This window comes from Antrostomus carolinensis, unplaced genomic scaffold, assembly GCF_000700745.2.
Source record: "Antrostomus carolinensis isolate BGI_N321 unplaced genomic scaffold, ASM70074v2 scaffold632, whole genome shotgun sequence".
Classification (NCBI taxonomy): Eukaryota; Metazoa; Chordata; class Aves; order Caprimulgiformes; family Caprimulgidae; genus Antrostomus; species Antrostomus carolinensis.
Genome location: NW_010301343.1, coordinates 2,303 through 21,131, shown reverse-complemented (window position 1 = coordinate 21,131; position 18,829 = coordinate 2,303). Strand labels below are relative to the sequence as shown.

The window sequence follows — 18,829 nt, the reverse complement described above, 5'->3', positions numbered from 1 at the left end:
AATGACATCCCTGAACACCTCTAGAAAGTCACACTCCTGCATTTTGCACTTCATGCAGGCGGATTATTTCAGGCCTGGAAAATGCCACTTGGTTTTATACCAGCAGAGTGCCTCTTCAGACATTTTCCAGGCATCTTCAGCCCCTGTGACACTTCAAACCAAGCCCATCAAGAGATGATCTCGAATCAGTTTTGTTCAGGAAGAATCCTCCTGCTCAGCAACTGACACAAACAGGAGACTGAATGGGCTGTTATCACTCTGCTCAGCCTGTCAAGCGCAGGGGTGGGCGAGACTCTCCCCTGGAGCAGCCTGTGCCCTGGTTACAGTCACGTCAAACACTACAAGCACCACACAGAACACGTTGCAAGCTGCAGAGAGTTGTGCATCTATTTCCACTAGTTTCCTGAGCATTAAATGCTCACCAGAAGAGAGCCACACTCGCCACTGATGTGACAAACAATCCTGTAACCATCAGTCCTTTTTTTTAAAAAAAAAAAAACACCAAAAAACAAAACCAAAACAAGCAACCTGCTACAATCACATTAGATCTAGACTTCACTGCAAGCTTCCCGAATTTTCTTTATTGCGAAAGGATCTTATTATATCATTAAAATAATAAACTCACAAACCAGGAATATTATTAAAGGAGACAGAAACTGCTTAGAAAAGGCAAATGATGCAAGGAAGGGAGAATGGAAATAAAGAAAAGATGTGTGGGTGGAACTGATGACCCATCAGGCTACAAAACAAGCATGGAATAAAAAACTGTGGAAAAACTGTTTTACCAATTCCAATCCTGGTAAGAAAAATAATAAAAGAAAATAAACAAATAAAAATGAAGGATGGTATTTAGTACTAAAATACAGCTACCAGCAGTCACTCCAACTGCTGCAAGAAATACATAAAAAGGACAAAGAAGTTCAGTAGAGGACCTTGTGCTGACTACAGAGAAACATTAGCTCAGGACTACGTGCAAGGAGAAAATTATCTTCCATCTTTTCAGAAAAATGTTCTTTACTCCCAGAAGAGGCGAGAAGCCAGGCAAACTCTGTAGTCCAGGTATTTCTGCCTCCTGTTACTAATTTGTGTATCACCCACCAGCATGTCCTGACACCACAGCCGAGATCAACATTCCCTGTATCATCAAGGGAACAACAAAAAACATGCAAAGACAGGAGGAGGAATGATTCAAGTGCTGTGCCAATAGCATGGGAATTCAGCTATCTGAACCCCAGGAATAGTTACATGTACTCTTCTTTTGACCTACTCAGCATCTTTCCATTTTCTCCAAGTCTAAAATGATCTTGTTCTAATATGGAAATAAAGAAAAAGGTGGGTTTTATCCCACCAAGAAAAGTCAGAGTCACATGCTAGTTTGACTGGTGTGGAGGTAGTATGGGAAGAATCCACCTCAACTATTCTGTTTCCTGCAATGATTTCCTCGGGTCTCCAGATGAAGATGGCACCCCAAAGCACAAAAGAAATAAATTGTGCACAAAAAGCTGATTTGCTCCAAGTTACATCCCTCGAGGATATGGAGCAGCCTCATGCCCTTAGTTATTTTCAAGGCAATGCAAAGAGGCAGCTGCTAGAGCAGGAAATAATCATCCCCCAGCCCTGCTATCCCCTACTTAATTCTGATCATTTGAATGTCCTAGGGAGCAAGGGTCACCATTATTCCACAGGTTAACAGTGACATCCCTTGCAAAAGTGCTCTTTCCAGCTGTTAACCATCACACCTCAACAGCAGCAGGTGCTCCCAAACACCAATTATGTACTTGGAGACTCATTAAATCATCCTACACCTTGTTTCTGACTTCCATTGAAAAGGCAAGACAAGAGAAAATGCATGAGAGAGAACATACTGTGCAGGTACAGGGAACTTCCAACTCACCTACCACTGAGCTTTGAAACAGTTTACTTCAAGCTTATCTTTCCTTCTCTAAAAAAGAAATACATTAATTTGGGTTGGATCTTAGGAAAGCAAAAATCAATTCTCATCTCAGTTGGAAACTCCTATGTCCTCATGAGTCTCCCTTAATCAGCCTCACCCTTCAGCTTGCAGATTTTTTTTTTTTTTTTAAATTGTACACATTACCTCTTGCATCACTCCTAAGAATACCCAGAAAGGTCTGACAGCGAGGGCAGTAGGCAGCTAGGAGAGGCACACAAGTACTGCCTTCCCCTGCTCACAATCTAAGAGGAAAACAGCCTTAAGCCAAAGCTCACCAACAACTTCAGAGGAATCTAAAACAGGTAAAAGTGAACAGCACACCACAGCTCTTGCCATCACCTAATGTTTCCTGGTTTCAGCATTTAAAGTGCTTCATAAAGATGAACCTTTCTCATCAGATAACAGCCAGTCAGGAAAAGTCACGCTAGAATTAGCTGACAGGGTTTCACAATTTCACTGGTTCTCTCAAGGCCATGTGCAGGTCGGAACAAACACTCTACACTTGGAGCAAACAGCAAGCAGGAGCTGCTCCTTGCTATAAATGGAGTCCCTCCTTCCACGCAGTTCTAGAGGCTGTTTAAAAGCTCATACCAGTCTGGATCAAGATCTGACCATTAAGAAGCGTTCCTTACAGGTAGTCCTTCCCATGTGGGGCTGCCCACACTACTTCAGACCCGCTACACCCTCAGAAGCCTTCTTCAAGCATTACCCAGCCTACCAAAATATAACCAAGGGATTTCTTAAACTGGAAAAAAACCTCTCTATAGGCCACATCTGATGTTTGTTAGCCAGTATACCGACAGTACTGTATCTCCTCACTGTTCCAAGGAAAAATTGAGAGAGAGAGATAAGCAACGAATGCTAACAAGAGATTGCAAAGACCAGAGAAGCTGAACACCATTTTGCAACACAATATCCCCTCAAAAGCAGTCTGAAAGCAAGAGATCAGTCTTGCCAGTGATTCAATCATATAACAGACAACTGGAGGAGAAGGGCAAGACCAAAAAAAAAGATGACAAACCCAGATATAACTTGGGAGTGCTGCTTATAAACAATCTCTTTCTTACTCTCTCTTTGTGGTTTTGGTGGTTTTTGTTTTGTTTTTTAACCTGAGGTTAGCAGAAGACAGGTAGTTATATTTCCCCTTGAAGCATGAGTCAGCCTTTCCTCATGCAACAGCCGCGGGTGCCAAGAGCTGAAGCATACAACAACACTGGAACTCAGAAGTTCACAGAAGATTTGGTCATCTGCCACCACTTCACATCCACCAGCTGTCAGCAAGCAGCCACAGATAAATTCAGAAGATGACAGCTAAAAGTACTGTGACACTTTCCATAGAAACCAAGTCTAGATTAGAACAGAGACCCGTAGGCTACTAGAGCTTAAAAACAAAGAAGTCAAGTGAGTTTTAAAGTGATGCCTTGTTACTCCAAAAAGCAGATCATGAATCCTGCTTCCCTTTATGAATGCTAAACATGCTGAGAAGCCAGAGCACCTGCAATGAACTACAGGGTTAAAGAGATCTGACCAGCATTAAGACCTTATGTCAAAACTCACTTGCTGTTTATTCCTGCACTGCACAGAATCAGTCCCTGCCCCCAACTCCTCCTAGTGTGCATACTACTCTGACAAAGAAACACACATAGGAAGAATAATTGTTGTTTTTTAATATAATAGTTGATGTGAATTACATTTGACAGGCTATTTTTCTTTCTCCTGGGATCTGTAACACAAGGATATCTACTTTGCACATGTGCTTCTCTATCAAATTTTGTGGAAGAGAATCACAAGAGCCACAAGGGCCTAACATGCTACTTGGGAGAGACTGTTCTTAACCCAGACAGGCTACTATCATGTCAAAACTCTACAGTCACAAAAAACAACCCCACAACACACGGGGAGACTACTCATCTTATGATTAGATAAGTAAGACAAGCTGTGATCATCTTTTCCACCTGCAATACTGTGATAGTTCCTGTTTTCTCAGGAACATGTTAAGTCTTTTGATCACTTTGGATATAAGACATTAGATAAACACCATCTGTTAATATTTCTGAAGTTATTTATCTGCTTTTAATCATAGTAAGTCCCATTCTGCAAATGAAATTCACATAGGTTTCAGCTAGCTGTATCTTACAAGCTCAGACTTTACATCCTTCCTATGATAAAATGATTTATAAGCAAGAGGTAAATAAATCAAACCTTAACTATTATCATCTCTCCACCCTCAAAAATAAATATAAAACATATACTTTTGGTATTTAACTACTGTTCACAGAAGTAATGAGAATAAGTTTGAGAAAAAAATATTTAAAATAACAGCTACTCCAGCTGTCTATGCTTGACAGTAAGAGCATACTGTAAGGACCAGAAGGGAGAGTTTCCTCAGTAAAATCAAATCACATATATGAAGGGCCAGGGTATTGGCACAGACTGGAGAACAACCTGCACCTCACTCTCACCCTCTCATTAAAAAAGCACAGCCCAGTTTGTGTTACCATGAAGATGTGCAGTTCTACTATGCACTCCCAAATCACCTGCCCTACACTCTTAAGAGTGACTTTCCCACCCCTCTACTCCCCCCCCTCCATTTCAGAACAGATAGATATCAGCCTGCCATCTTAAGACAAATCAAAACCCATGCCAACTCTGTTGTTCTTGTTTTACAGGTAGCTTCCTAAATGCATCTGAAAGTTCTGTTTAGGTGGGGAACTTTTTATTTGCCATCACAATAGTAGTTAGATATGATAAAAGAGTGATAGAAGACAGGATTCAAAGTATAACTTTGTTCTGACTAAAGGTCAAGATCCATAACTGTAAGGAAAAAGCCCAAATCAAGTTTCCCAGCTGTTTGTGGGAAAACACTTTGCTGTCCATAACTGTAAGGAAAAAGCCCAAATCAAGCTCTGAGCTAACCAGCTGTTTGTGGGAAAACACTTTCCTATTAGCAAGCTTAACTAGAAAATAGAACCAACTAATTAATGCCTCAGCAGAAGCACTATCATAGCTAGCTATTAATTAGTACGTTCAAGCTCAGTGACTTCGCAAATGTAGGTGTGCAAACTGACCTCCAAAGTTGGCGAGCCGTCCGATCCTTGTGACAGGAACCTTCCTCTCCCGGGCCCGCTCGCTGAGCTGCAGCAGAAAGAGGGGGAAAGGAAAACAAAACAAAACAAAAAATCCACAAGTTAACTGTGCATATGGTCAGATACCTGCAAATACAGAGTCTGACTCTGAAAGCACTTCAACAACCCTGTGCTACAGAAAGCTTTTCTTGAACACCAAGTCCTATATATGTTGAGAGATTTTCAAGAGAACATGCTGCAGAACAGACACACCATGGACTGAAACATACACCAGCCAGAGGAGTGGATAAGAGGGTGGGAAAGACAGCAGAGCTGACCACCACGTTTATAAACCCCATTTTCACTTTCACCTCAGCAGCCCCTACATTTTGAACTTGAAAGAAGCAGCACAATGGCAACCCAAACTCCCTTCCACACATGAAATTTAAACTCATGGAAGGTTATCAGGTTCACAGTGTTGTAGACAATTCCCCCACACAACAGCTGGAACAGCAGAAGCATGCAGTTTCATCAAAGCAATATCCTGAGTGAGTGAACCCACAGTAGCACCTGATACTGGGTTTGGGGAAGTGGGCAGATCAGAGCAGATGGCAAGTACCTCCACTGAATTCTGCTGTGGGCTTTCTGCACTGTCTCACACAAGGGCATGAAGCACTAAAGCAAAAACTGAGCTATGTTACTGTTCAGTCTACTAATGCTCAGGGCAACATTCCCTTCACCTCTAGGAGGACTGCAAGATGCAGTACAGGAAGCCATAGCCTTCACTGAGAGGAGCTTAGGTCCAATTAATTCTTCACAGCCATAGCAAAACAGCTAGCTAAAGGTAACAGTGCCCTTCAGGGAGAAGATACACTCTTTAGGTCACTCTTCAAACCTTTGTAGCCTACAGCTGTACTCACCTGCTCAACATTTCATCCCAAAAACTGGGATGAAATACAGACCCTTCATTACTGTAATATGCATCAATAAATAACACGAGTCTTCATAGTCCAGTGAATGGAGAGCTCTGCTTAATATAAAATTGAAGTCTAACCCTATGTATGTTTTTTAAACATCCTCTCACGTCAGAATATCCGATACAGAGGGGGCAGGTGTGAAAGGAGAGCAGAAGAAATATCACAGAGATCAGAGTTAGTGAGCACTGGCACTTCCCTCTCTTGCCTCCACAAAAGGGAACAGCAGAAGAGAAAGAAGTGAGAGAAACACAAGAGAGGTAAGGACAATCCAGTATAGAAACCACAGTACTGAGAATCCTTGATTTTAAAAAAACATACCATCTGTTTGTAGGGTTTCTGCTCTGAACCCGTTTTGGCCTGTCTGGCTTTATCAATATCTTCGGCTGTTAATCCACTAACAGAGGAATGGTCTTGGTGAAAAGCCCGATTTTGTCCAAAGGCAGCAGCGAAAGGATTTCCAGGGTCCCTAAAGCCTCCAAATAACCTTGCATCCATTTTGGGAGGGAAAGGTTTCTGGCCCATACCAGAATCTCCAGTCTCACCAACACCCCTAAAAGGTCCATTCGTAGTGTAAGTGTAAGCAGGGCCTTCACCACTGTGTTCATGAGGCTTGCCAGGGGCAGTGGAGAAGTCCATTGGAGCATCTGATGGCTCTTGGGCTGAGAAGTCATAGTCTTTTCCAAAATCCTCACTGAGATCAGTTAAGTTCTCCTGCTGTTTGCCTAGTTCCTGCAAACAATAATAGAAACACTTTAAGAAAAGAACTTAAAACCTGCTCCCTACCCATCTGTAGTCCTCAGAGACAGACATGCAACTAGGCTGTCATGTCTCCACAATAAGTAATTTGTGGAGACTCTGGCACTGCAGATATTCACAGTAAAAGACAGGAAAAACGAAGAGACACTGAGGACACCTGGGATCACTGGCAGTCTTTCAACCCCACTGGTGGGACAAACGTGTTCACAGCTTCTCAGATACCCGTAACTGGAGACCGCCTTGTTCTACGTACACTGCCAGGAAGGGTCACTAATTCTGGAGTTCACTAGAAGCAATACACTGCTCAGAAACAACAGGTGATGGGAGCTGCAGTATCACTTAAGATATACTTAGGAGGGATAACAAAAAGCTAAACCTCATAATACTCAGTTCTTATCCCTGTCATGCTCCCCCCTCCCATCCTGTCCCTAATCATGCAATGTCAGCACTTTCAAGCCCAAAGCAATACCAGATACCTACTTATAGGCAAAGTAAGCTTAACCTGTCATGGCATTACCAGCTGCAAAATACATTCCATTATTCAGCCACTAAACTATGGCAGGGTTTGTCATCATCCCAAAATGAATAAAATTATGTACTTGAAGCAAGGATAGTAGCATCAGATACAACACCACTCAAGGCAAGCTTCTGCTGACAGTCTTTTCTGTTCTGTCCTGACCTGCAAGAGCTGCCCCACTAAGTCCAGATATTTCCCACCACTTTTCAACACAGGGGAAAAAAAATAGGGAAAAAAAAAAGTCAGCAGCAGAGTATTATCTCCTATTTACTTGCTACTTTACATATTCTAGTTAACTATCTCAGCAGAGGCAATACCATGGAAGAACTGATGAGTATCACAGCCAATCAACAGGATTTTAAATCCTGCTGCGGTCAGGCAAGCAGGCAGCATATTTTAGGCTCTTTCCTAAACACTAATTACATTTCCTTTCCTTACAGAAAAAAAGAAAAACAGAACATGGTCTTTCCTGTTATTCAGCAGGTCTCATGCTATTCTGAACCTCAACATCACAGTTTAGGGAGGGGTGGGGGGAGAACTCTGTTTACAGATGGGGACTGCGGCCACAATACTAAGTGATGATTTCAAGCAAGAAGGCCTCCCTACTCCCATACTTAAATTGTAAAAAGCATGTCAGACAGCCAAAACCCTGCCACAGCTCAAGAGAAGTGAAATATAGCCACTTAACAAAAAAGCTTTCCTCTCTTCAAAACGGAAAGTGCTGTAGCTTCAGACTATAGATTTCTTACTGAGCCCTGCTTTGGCAGCAGCTTCTCATGCAACTCATTTAGAGAAGGCAGGGCAAGTGTTCTGCAGGTGTGCTTGTGGGGCTCATGTCCTGCAGAGAAACATGCACAAGAATGGGAGAACATCATCTCTGTCTGCCTCCTTGGATGAAAAAGGAGGACAAAGGCAAGAGAAAGCACTATCCCCATAAACAAACGCACTTAGGGTATTTCCATTGCAAGCTTAAATAGAACCCAGGAAACACAGGCCCAGATTCTAGGACTGAAGCTACAGACTGCCATGATAGTCTAAGCTCATTGCATTAAAAAATATCAAAACCTCAGTTATTAGTTCATGCTTCAAAAATGATGATCTGAGCTATACTTTCTAAAGGATGATAACAGATGATAATTTTTGATTAAGATATTTTCCTCAGACAAGCCCCATGTTTTCAAGAGATGGCAACACAGCAAGTGTAAAGCTCTTAATAAATCCATCCCCATGTCTGGCAACAGAAGCTGCTGCTTTATTAAAAATAAATAAATAAATAAGAGTAAGAGTCTGGTTTTCCTTATGTTCCCTATTTGAAAATAAGTTCCTAAAATCCAGCCTGGGCTGTAAGTGATGAACATGCAAAAACACCTGACTCTGAGCCATTCTGAAAAATACCACATGCACCAATTCTGTCAAGAAAGGAAGCAGCACCAACACAAACCAAATTCATTCTAAAGGAGCTTATTCATTTAATCAAAGGAGAGGTAATCAATGACTGAAGTTGAAAGGACGCTTTAAATGATGGCAAATCTTAGCAAGAGCTTGATCTTTGACAAGATGGGGTGAACAGAGCACTTTTCATTTTCGGCATGTCTTAAACACTCAGTAATGGAAACAGAAACACTACAGCGACATTCCTCTGCCATTCCTGTCCAAGCACCTACTGCACACTACAGAAGTCCTGGAGAATTCCCAGAGTATTGCAACATCTGTATTTTTGATCCAGCACTTAAGGGCAAGGTTCTAGTTCACGATGCAAGTTCCTAGCCACTCTCACAACAAAACCAAAGAGAACCTGGAGGAAAAGCAAAACATCACAAAGAGCTGTGCTTACCTGTACTTTCCCCAAGGCAGAACTGAACTGTTCTTCAGCAGCAGCCTGGAGAGTCCTTGCAATGGTAACTGCATCGCCCCCAAGGAGCACCTGCCGAAACTGTCCTGCTTGGGTTTCTAGGACCGCTTTACTAAGCTTTGTCAAGCCTCTCATGACCATGATGGCATCACCCGCCATGACTGATGTATTTCCGTGCTGAAAGATGAAAAAGAAAAAGGGGCCGGGGTGGGGGGGGGAGAAAGCAAGAGGTCAAGGAACAAGTTTGCAACGAGTTTCAAGTCACCCAAGAGCCAGTGGCGTATCCCAGAAAATCTCTTGCTGCTTTGGCAACCAGGCACCATGGGAACTTGTTTGCAGCTCAGATAGCACACAGGCCAGCTTGAATGACAGCTAGTTAGCTGACCTTACCAGGCAAAGTGAGAACTCTCCTCACGTCTGTTCATGAGTTAGGATAGAGCTCCAGGACTCCACAAATATTCAAGTTACCACTGACCAGGGGAAGCAAAGACAGGTAAATGTCAGTAACACTGCAAAGATGGTCTTGATTCCTTACAGATATTTAAAAAGGATTAAAAGCATTAGCATTTGACCTTTAATTATTATCAGGCCTTGGAACATATTCTCAGTGCCTGATAGCATGGATGAAGTGCACTGACAATTGTCACATCCCATTCCTGCCCTGGAGCTATGCCTGCTCATTCTACATAGCCAGATTTCTTCACCCCCACACCAACGAGTAGGCTTTGTGTGTCCTCCAAGGGCAGTCTGCTCAGTACCAAACTTGTACCTCACTCTGCTGCTTTTAATTGGAAATTTAAGTATGCTCAGAATACAACCCACCTACCACAAGCATGTGCAAGGTACTGCACTACAGTGCTAAATTTTTTACTCATCCCCCTTCCTGTTCAAGAGGCACTCCATCTCAGACTGCTAACAGTCTGTGCTATTTCAGTGTCTTCAAATACAAACTGGGCATTGTAGAGTGCAGGACAGAGTGAATCTAAGAACAAGTTCTGCTAACTCCTCTGTCTCAGCCTAGAGCCAAGCACAGGCTCAGGACACCAGCTCTCCTACACATCACTATGGTTCATGTAAAAGAAAATCAGGAGCGGCCGGGGTGCCAAACCATTCTGCAAGGGAGATCTTCCACATGTTTATTTCACTCATCTCTCACATCTTTAAAGCCCAGTTGGGGTCACAGTTCCAGGGCTGGCTCAGTCGTACATTGTCCCACCTTTACTGACCCAGAATTCAGAGGCATGCAGTTGACACAAGACACTGAGTAAGGTTCAACCTTACCCATACAGTGTCCTCTGTAATGCTTTGGAGGAAAAAAAGTGTTCTGGCTGTGACAGGCACCAAGCACTAGTCTCCACATACTTATTTCCTAGGTAGATACACAGGTACCAATTCATTTTCAGAAGATAACCAGTCAACACCCACACAGACACTACAACTGTAAAAATTAATACACTGAAGCGGAACAAGGGATCCTAAGTCAACAGTACACACAGTACAACACCCTGCTGCAGAGCACAAGCAACTGGATCTAGTTATCTTCTCGGGAAACACAAAGCCTGTCTCACAAACTATATCAGTCATGCAGGAGAAATATGGACTGCTAGAGTTAAATTTCTGGGCAAGCACAAGAGTTTGCTGCAATCACACAGCAGGTGCATGGATTAGTACAGCTGAATTTCAGAAACCCATTGTTATGCTAGTGCAGGGTAAACCCCAGTTACTGGAGTATTTGTTCAACAACTGTTAGTCAGTGATCAAAATCAGGAACAACCGCTGTAGCCAGGAAGTGAGTATTATACATTACATGATTTAAGCACAGTTGTTAGAAGGACAGTCAAGCATTTGCAATGAATCTGGGCTTAATGGGTTAGCTGTAAAAATAAAAATCAAGCCTATCTTTACAAGACTTGTCCATATGCTCCAGACCTGTAAGAAGTGTTACTCCTGAATCTCTCCAGAGTTTAATCACTAGGGTTGGTTTTAATGTTGTATAATGCACTTTTAAACTTGAAAATTGCCTGTCAGTCAGGTAAGGAAATGTACTCTGTCAACAGGAGGTGGTTGTTCTACCCCCGTATCTTCACGCTGGAAATTTCCACATGGATCTCGCTCAAAGCATTTACAGGCGGCCCCTGCAATTCAGATCCAGGCAAAGAAACCAGCCAACAACACAGTACTGTCCTTGCTGAAATGAGACTGTTCAAAGGTTGCCACTACTAAGATAAGTGCCTTTGTAGCCACAGGTATTAGAAGCACAGGAAAGCTTGAGTGCAAACAGTTCATTCACTCCCAAGAAGGGCAACAAAAGGTAATGCAATATAGACCAGTGCACACTCACACAACACATGCAAAAAACATCCACTTTCAACATGGATCTTTCTAAGCAACAATACTAAAACCATATCCCCCTTTCACCCAGAAACAGCTGAAGGACTTAATCTTGGAGTGACAGTTATGATACACTAAATGTGCATTTTTAAAGAAAATAAATCTTCCAACAAAATTTCAAGGAAGCTAACGCAACCACAAGTGGAAAACGTACATTGCACAATGCATGCTCAACCCTCCATTGCTAAATATACCAGCAAGCAAAGAGGACTGATTGCCCTTTACAGGTTTGGCTATAAGAGACAGCACTGGGCACATTGCTACAAATATCCTTCCGACTTCCATGCTGTCACCCCCACTTTCCTCTGCACAGCAGTGATAAACACCTGGGTACCATGCAAGTGGTTTGTTAGTTCAGAAACATCAGCAACGTGCTCCTACGCAGCACTGCCAAAGGACAGGCTGTTATAACAGGCCATTTATCCCAGCACCCTGCTGAAACACAGGCTGCTCAGTAGGAAATACAAGCCTACAGGCAACTGACTTGCTGTTTTCAATGATCTCTCAGATTCTCTGCAAGTAGCTCACAGACCCAAATGGAAAGCACAGTACAAGCACAAAGGCAAGGCATGGCTCCGCAAGGAGGTCAGTCCCAAGGAGAGTCACCAACAAATAAAGGCTGAGAAGGAGTAACATTTTCAGAAGCAAGACCATACTCCTGGTTTTTAACAGAATTGTAAACCTTCTCCTTCCACTTCCTCATCTTTTGTACACCAAGTCCTCACCTTTAACAAAGCACAGTCAGGAAAAAGCAGAGGAAACAAAAATAGCTATACTGCAATAATTAATCCTTTGGTAATAAGCATCAGGAGCAAGAAAACATTTAGGTGATGTCTATACCCATCATCAAGCAATATGAAGTGGGGAGCTAATAAGTGCAATGAGAACTGAACTGATACTAGAGGCATTTTCTTCAAATTGAAAAAATCCCAGGTTATCTAGTTTTATAGGCCCTACATTTAGCAGGACACATTGGTTAATTATCCTGGGAAGGGGACAGAAAGCAGAGACTAATGAGGTTATCATAACCAGAAGGGGAAAACATGAAAGAAAATACATGCTAGATAACCAGGAAGGGAAAAGACTACACACAAAAAATAACCAAGAACTAGAAAAATTACCTTTTTTCTGCAGTGAAGAAGCAATAAGCACAAGCAAGGACAAGAAACACAAAAACTGAAAGACAGAGGAAGTGCACACTTCCAAGAAGATTGGTACGTATCCCCAACAATACACTTGTGTTAATACCCAGTGCAGACAGCAGGCAAGAGATATATATATTTTTTTCCCCCCTCCATGCCAAGTTCTATTCATACCACCACTAAATCAACAAATAAACAATATAAGCAATCTCTATCAAAAACAGATTTAAGGAGTGGTTTCAAGCAGAACTGGACTGAGCATACAAAGTCTACATCACACTTGACTTGGTCTCCTGAGGACTTGTTATCTATGCTAGCAAAGTAGGGCAGTGCTGGCATGGAGCATGGACAAGTCGGTCATGCCTACACGAGCTGTCAGAGTGCCTGCTCACCTGGATTGAAGAGGGTTGACAAGTGTCAATCATGAGCTATTTTCCAAGAACAGGCAGGATCACAGTTTTTGCTTAGTAAACTTCTCACAGGTAAATGAATCTCTGGGAAACATCCACACTTTATAGCATGAGGAGGCTACAGTCAAGTCATCCTCAGACACCAGACGAGGTCCACATGGCAGGCAGAGGGACTTGTATAGGTTAGGTAGCACACCGGTGTCATCTCCTGACATTGCACCAGATTTTGAACCCTGTTGTAACAACAAAACTAAATCAATGCCTGGGATGCTCCTGTGTGCAACAACTACCTGCCTCACAAGCCACTGTCCTCTAGTGACTAACTGCAGCACATTTCCTCCCTTCTCCAACGTGCCAGACTACTGACTGAAGGTTTCAGCAAATACAGTGAGACACTCAGTGTATCAGAGGCCGACAACAGAAACACAAAGCCTCACAACAGGCAGCAGATAAATTCTTATATTTGTACTGTTTCCAAAACACATCCCTCCATTCATACCCCTTCTTTTCCACATGTTAACATGTGCTCCTGCAGACACACAGACCAGCTCCTGACTCTATGTGCCTTTTTCCAGATGCTTGTACAGTTAAAAACCTTACTCACATATGCACAGACACATGTGTATACACACACATATATAGGACAGACCAAGCTGAAGCACAAGGAGACTTCTAACTATACAGAAATATAGCAGAAATATTTCTGAAAGTTTTCTAAGCAGCACAACATAGCCTCCTCCAATATAAGGCAATTACTTCTACCACCAACAGTTTTCCAGCCACCCAAGAAGGAAGCTCATCTACTGTTGAATAATTAAAAAACAAAATAAAAAAAAAATCCCACTAAAAAAACCCGACCAAAACCCCAGCAGTTTTACAGTAGCCTATATTCTCCCTCTCAGGTATTCAGAAGTTTTTTAGCTGCCTTCTTTATCTCCAACTTTTCTTATAAATAAATGAGACAAAAATGAAAAATATTAGGTTGGACAGGTAGTGAGGCAGATAATTAAAATATCACACTTCCAAAGGAAACAGTCTCTATGCCTTCCCTCCCTTCCTATTATTCATTATCACAATCATTGTTATTTTAGCTGTATCTAAACAAGGACTATAACCCTGAAACCAGTGTTACAGCCACCCACACCATCAGAGTGAGTGTGGCCACGGTATGAAATAAAAATAATAAACACCATAAACAAGATACAGATGACCAGGTACTCAGCACATTTGTTCCATGGTCATAAACTAGCAGTAGACTAACTTCAAGATAAGTATTATTCATTAAGCTGTTCTGTTACTGATCTTTTACAGATTTTTCCATTTTTTTTTACGTGTTGCCATACCAACCCTTTCATGTGATCCTTTCATTCATGGCCTTGTTCAGTTCCATCACACACTTCCCCACCAGTTCCTTTGATACCACATTTCCAGGCCCCTGCCTGGGCATATTTTCATTAGCTGGATTCCTTGGGTTACAGCTGACCCCAATTTTATCCATGCAGGGCACAGAACAAACTGCATTTTAAAAGGAGAAAGCTGACATCATCCTTTAAATTGAACTGAAGATCTACCTTGCTTAGCCTTCATTCTTCCCCTGTCTCCCACACACTGCAGCTCCAGAAGAAATGTCTTTAAAGATCTGACCTACAATAGAACTAAGGACTCCTATACTGGAGTCCTGCTACATGGCTTTGACTCACACTTCCTTAAACTGAATTCAAGTCTCTGAAACTACCCTTGGACAAAGCAGTTTGCCAATGCCATTTAAAACAAACACCTCTGAAAGGCAGGCGGAACTTGTTTTACTCTCTAATCGTTATAATGGCAGTACACACACTGATAGAAGTGGGCTGCTTGGCAGACAAATGCATCTTTCCACCAAAATTCAGAAGGCCTAGCAGTCATCTTTGGCGAATGACAGCTAGCTCAAACCTCAGTACGAACTATTTTCCCCATAAATGGCTTGACACACAACATAAGAGTGAAAAAGAATGCTTGGACACTTTAAAAGTAAGCACAGTCTGCTTTATTTTAGGCACAGAAACATCAATGCAAAGTGAAGGCTCTGGACTGACAGCTCTATTTACTTCTTTCTGGACAATGTCTGGGGACATGCAAAAGCACAGTCACAGCCCACATGCCTGGAATTAACACAGTCTTTTTCTACCCTGGCCACAGATCTAGAAATAATTCACTCACAATTAAGATCTTAGTGGGAAAGCACACTTCCTCATTACAGGGCACTTCCTCTGCTGATACACCTTGACACAATGCACTAATAAATTCTGGCCCAGGTGCACGTTGTTTCCCATTACACTGAGGTAGATCGGACTCAACTGCTGTGATTTTAAGGCTACTGCTCACTCACTTCCCACCCCCCAAGAATGAACTCTGTGCCTTTACCTGGGAAATATCTGCAGTCGAGGGACAAAACATGTTCCATTTGCAGGCCTTTAAAATATACTATTTAGGCAACAAAGATGTGGGTTGTTGTGCCACTTTGGAGTTATATTTATATCCAACATCCTACCTTTGTATTATCTCTGTTACCAAGAAGAAAGGGAGGAAGAACAAAAGAGGACAAGGAAAACTCAGCAGTTTTCTTCTGTTTATGCACTGGGTAGAGCTTAGAACAAGCCACTGCACTGAGTTCTTTATGTGGCTCAAGAGCCATGGATAATTCCGATAAATTCTGTGACTAAAGTTACTTCCCATGCACGTGGATCTTTCCTCCAGCAACAAGGACAATAGAATATTAAAATCAAAGTGGAGCATGACCACAAAACACACAGGTTAACATGAGATTCAGACAGATGCCATATTCAAAGCATAGACTTAAGAGACACAACTGCTACAAGCTGAATTTACACCTTTGGTTTTACGGCAAGTTTACATGATAAGACTGTTTACTAGTTCCAAGTCATCCCCCTGTCAGTATTAGCACACAGCATCACTTTAAAAGACAAATCCCCCACATCCATATGGAACAACTCTAACCAGCAGTATTTATAAAAAAGATTACACTAAAGCTCTGCGCTGATCAAATCCAAACACTGCGCTTCAAACAAAAACCAAACATTACCAACTTCTCCCCCCACACACATTTGCTCTCACAGAGTCACGACACCAGTTCGGGCAGAAGAGACCACTAAAGCTCAGCTCCCTGTCTGCTGCAGACGGAGTCAGCCCCTGTCTGCTGCACAGCTCCCCAGCATGAAGCTCTGCACAGGTAACCAACAGGGCTCCCCACTGGCCTTGTGCTCTCAACTGAAATTAAAAGTATAAATGAGGGAAGTTATCGGTTTGCAGTTAATTTTTTTGGTTTTTGGCATACACTGTTATGTCGTAATTGTTTTTATTGGAAGTTTTAACTTTCAGAAAGCACACGGAGTCCAATTTAGGAACTGGAAACTGATAACAAGCTATGCCTCACAAGCAAACGCAGATTCCTTTAGACTCAAATACACCATTACTTAAGACAAAATTATTGAGAAAAATAGCAGCTCTTCCTCTTGCATTTAAACACACATCACTATTCACTCACAGATTTCAAAAAAGGTAAAAAAAAGGGGACTGAAATCAAAGTTCTTTACTTTAGAGGGAAGAGAACAAGTAATCTACCCAAAGTTACACCACGTGTCAGCGATGGGGTGGGGAACAGAACCACAGCTCTCTCCAGAGAACACTGATCCTTATAGCACACATCCTATACCTAAGTGTCCTGTAAACATCAACCCCTACAGAGCAAAAAGAAACAAGGATTTATAGCCAGTTTGCTGACCATCTTAACAGTATGTTATTAACAGTCCTATCTAAATGATTAAATGCCACACCAGCAATCACTTCTAGTCAAAACCTTTCTAATTACAAGCTTCTGGAAAACTAGACACACCCTGTAACTGTACTGTGTATGTCTCCCTCAGGTGCAAGAAGATATTTTGCTTTCTGTACACCAGGACAGAGCGATGTATGCTGCTATGTCTTGAGTCACTACGTTACAAAGTCAGTAAGATGTACCCCATGCACATCTCTCCAGGTGGCACATGCACATCCTCTGCTCACACGGTGAGCATAACCCTTCTGTTATCATCGTGAACAGCAGGTCATACACCACAGCCTCCCAATATCGATCCTGGAGGCGTACATGTCTATATAGATCCCATAACTCTCGACCTTGCCCTGGAAGCTAGGGTTCAGTTCAAATTTAGTAACTTACAACACATCCCAGTCTATTCATAGCCCCCTCACATATCAGCAGCCTAGCGACAGGAGCTTTCTTTTTTCTGGCTGTGCCAAGACCTCCCTACAAGAAGAGGAAAAACAGGATGCAAGAGGACAACCATAGGCAAAAAAAGACTACTTCAAGAAGGCATAAATTGATCTCTTGCTGAAGGGGGACATGGTCTATCAGAACCTACATAGCTCCTGCATTACAGCTCTGCCACAGTCCTCATACAAGTTATTTGAGTCAGTTCCTGCTCACCACACATAGGTATTTTTGACACTATGGTAAATAAGCATAACAAGCTCTAAATTTCTCATAACTTGATACTAAACCTAACCTGCAAGTTTTCATATCTGATACAGAATCTGTAATCTACAATTATTTATGTTCTCTCTGTAGAGATATTATAAGCATATTATATGCTCTATAACAAATGTATTGCTTGTCCAAACTAGAAGAGCCAAAGTTTTAAGCAACTTGTATAGGTGCCTTTGAAAATCCCAATCCTCCCAGAGCAACTTCTGAATGACCAAGCTCCACAAAGCCTTGCTATGCAATGTAAAATTCCAGGGTTACTGATTTTAGAAGAGTTCTCTAAAAGAAACACTTGATCCACTTGCAGCTTACTGCCCAGTCATTCCCCCTTCCAGCTCTTTCCTAGTCCTGATTATTCTCTTAAATGAGCACTTTGACCATATCAAACGAAGACTAGGATTTAATACTCCCAAATGACACAACTCAGACCACAGAAGAGCTGTGACGTTTCAGAATACATCAAGCCCTTTTACAGCACGTTTGCTCAGCACATCCAGAAAAACCAAAGCATGCAACTGGTGAAAAAGGAGACTGGACAGCAAAGAAAGGGCCACATAAAGATCTAATCTACATGCAAAACCAGGACAAACTGCAGAGGCAAAACAAACACAGAAAGAGAATGTTGGAAGCTATCACCTGCACAACACAAAACACCTCTAGGACCACCTAGACCACAAACAGACCATCTTTTGTGGTGTCTCTACATACAGAATCTACACAGTCTTTAAGACGTAGCCTTATGCAGTTTCCAGAAAAAAAAACCCTGAAACTTATTTTTAAACTCTGTATATATGTGTACATTTGTTTAAGTGGGCATATAAATCTGTAAAGTTTCTGGAAGCCAACTCCATGGATTAACAGTTAACTTTTTCAGAGCAACTAGTGTTATTTTTTATGCTGCCAGAACACATAGAATACTTCACATACTGAATAACTGGGAATGTAAGATGCTTCACTTAGCTCTACACCTCTCCTGACTGACAAAACACAAATAAGGTGCAGACACACAACTGTGTCAAGTTAGGGTAGTAAAACTTGCATGTCTTGTTTTTTCCTGGTCCTTCTCACCAACTTAGATTGGTTTAACTTTGCCAACTACTGCAACGGGAGAGGGGTGGGAAAAGGGGGAGGAACAAAGCACGTGGCATCTAAAAAATGGAGAGCATCTTTGAATCTAAAGATAGGTATGTGTCAATAAAATGAGCTTTCACTACTGGACGGGAAA

The 18,829-nt window shown here is 42.0% G+C and overlaps 1 protein-coding gene across 1 annotated transcript in view; it reads right to left on the bottom strand.

Annotated features, from left to right (window-relative positions):
- The window catches only part of COQ8A (coenzyme Q8A), a 35,670-nt gene extending 26,382 nt beyond the window's left edge, over positions 1-9,288 (bottom strand). Inside the window, exons 1-3 of the mRNA XM_010163394.1 lie at positions 9,104-9,288; positions 6,315-6,725; positions 5,023-5,089 (exon numbers count right to left, since the gene is read on the bottom strand). Coding sequence (XP_010161696.1) covers positions 5,023-5,089; positions 6,315-6,725; positions 9,104-9,280 — 655 coding nt within the window. The 5' untranslated portion in view covers positions 9,281-9,288. The remainder of the gene's footprint in view (positions 1-5,022; positions 5,090-6,314; positions 6,726-9,103) is intronic.
- Positions 9,289-18,829: the final 9,541 nt, after the last annotated feature.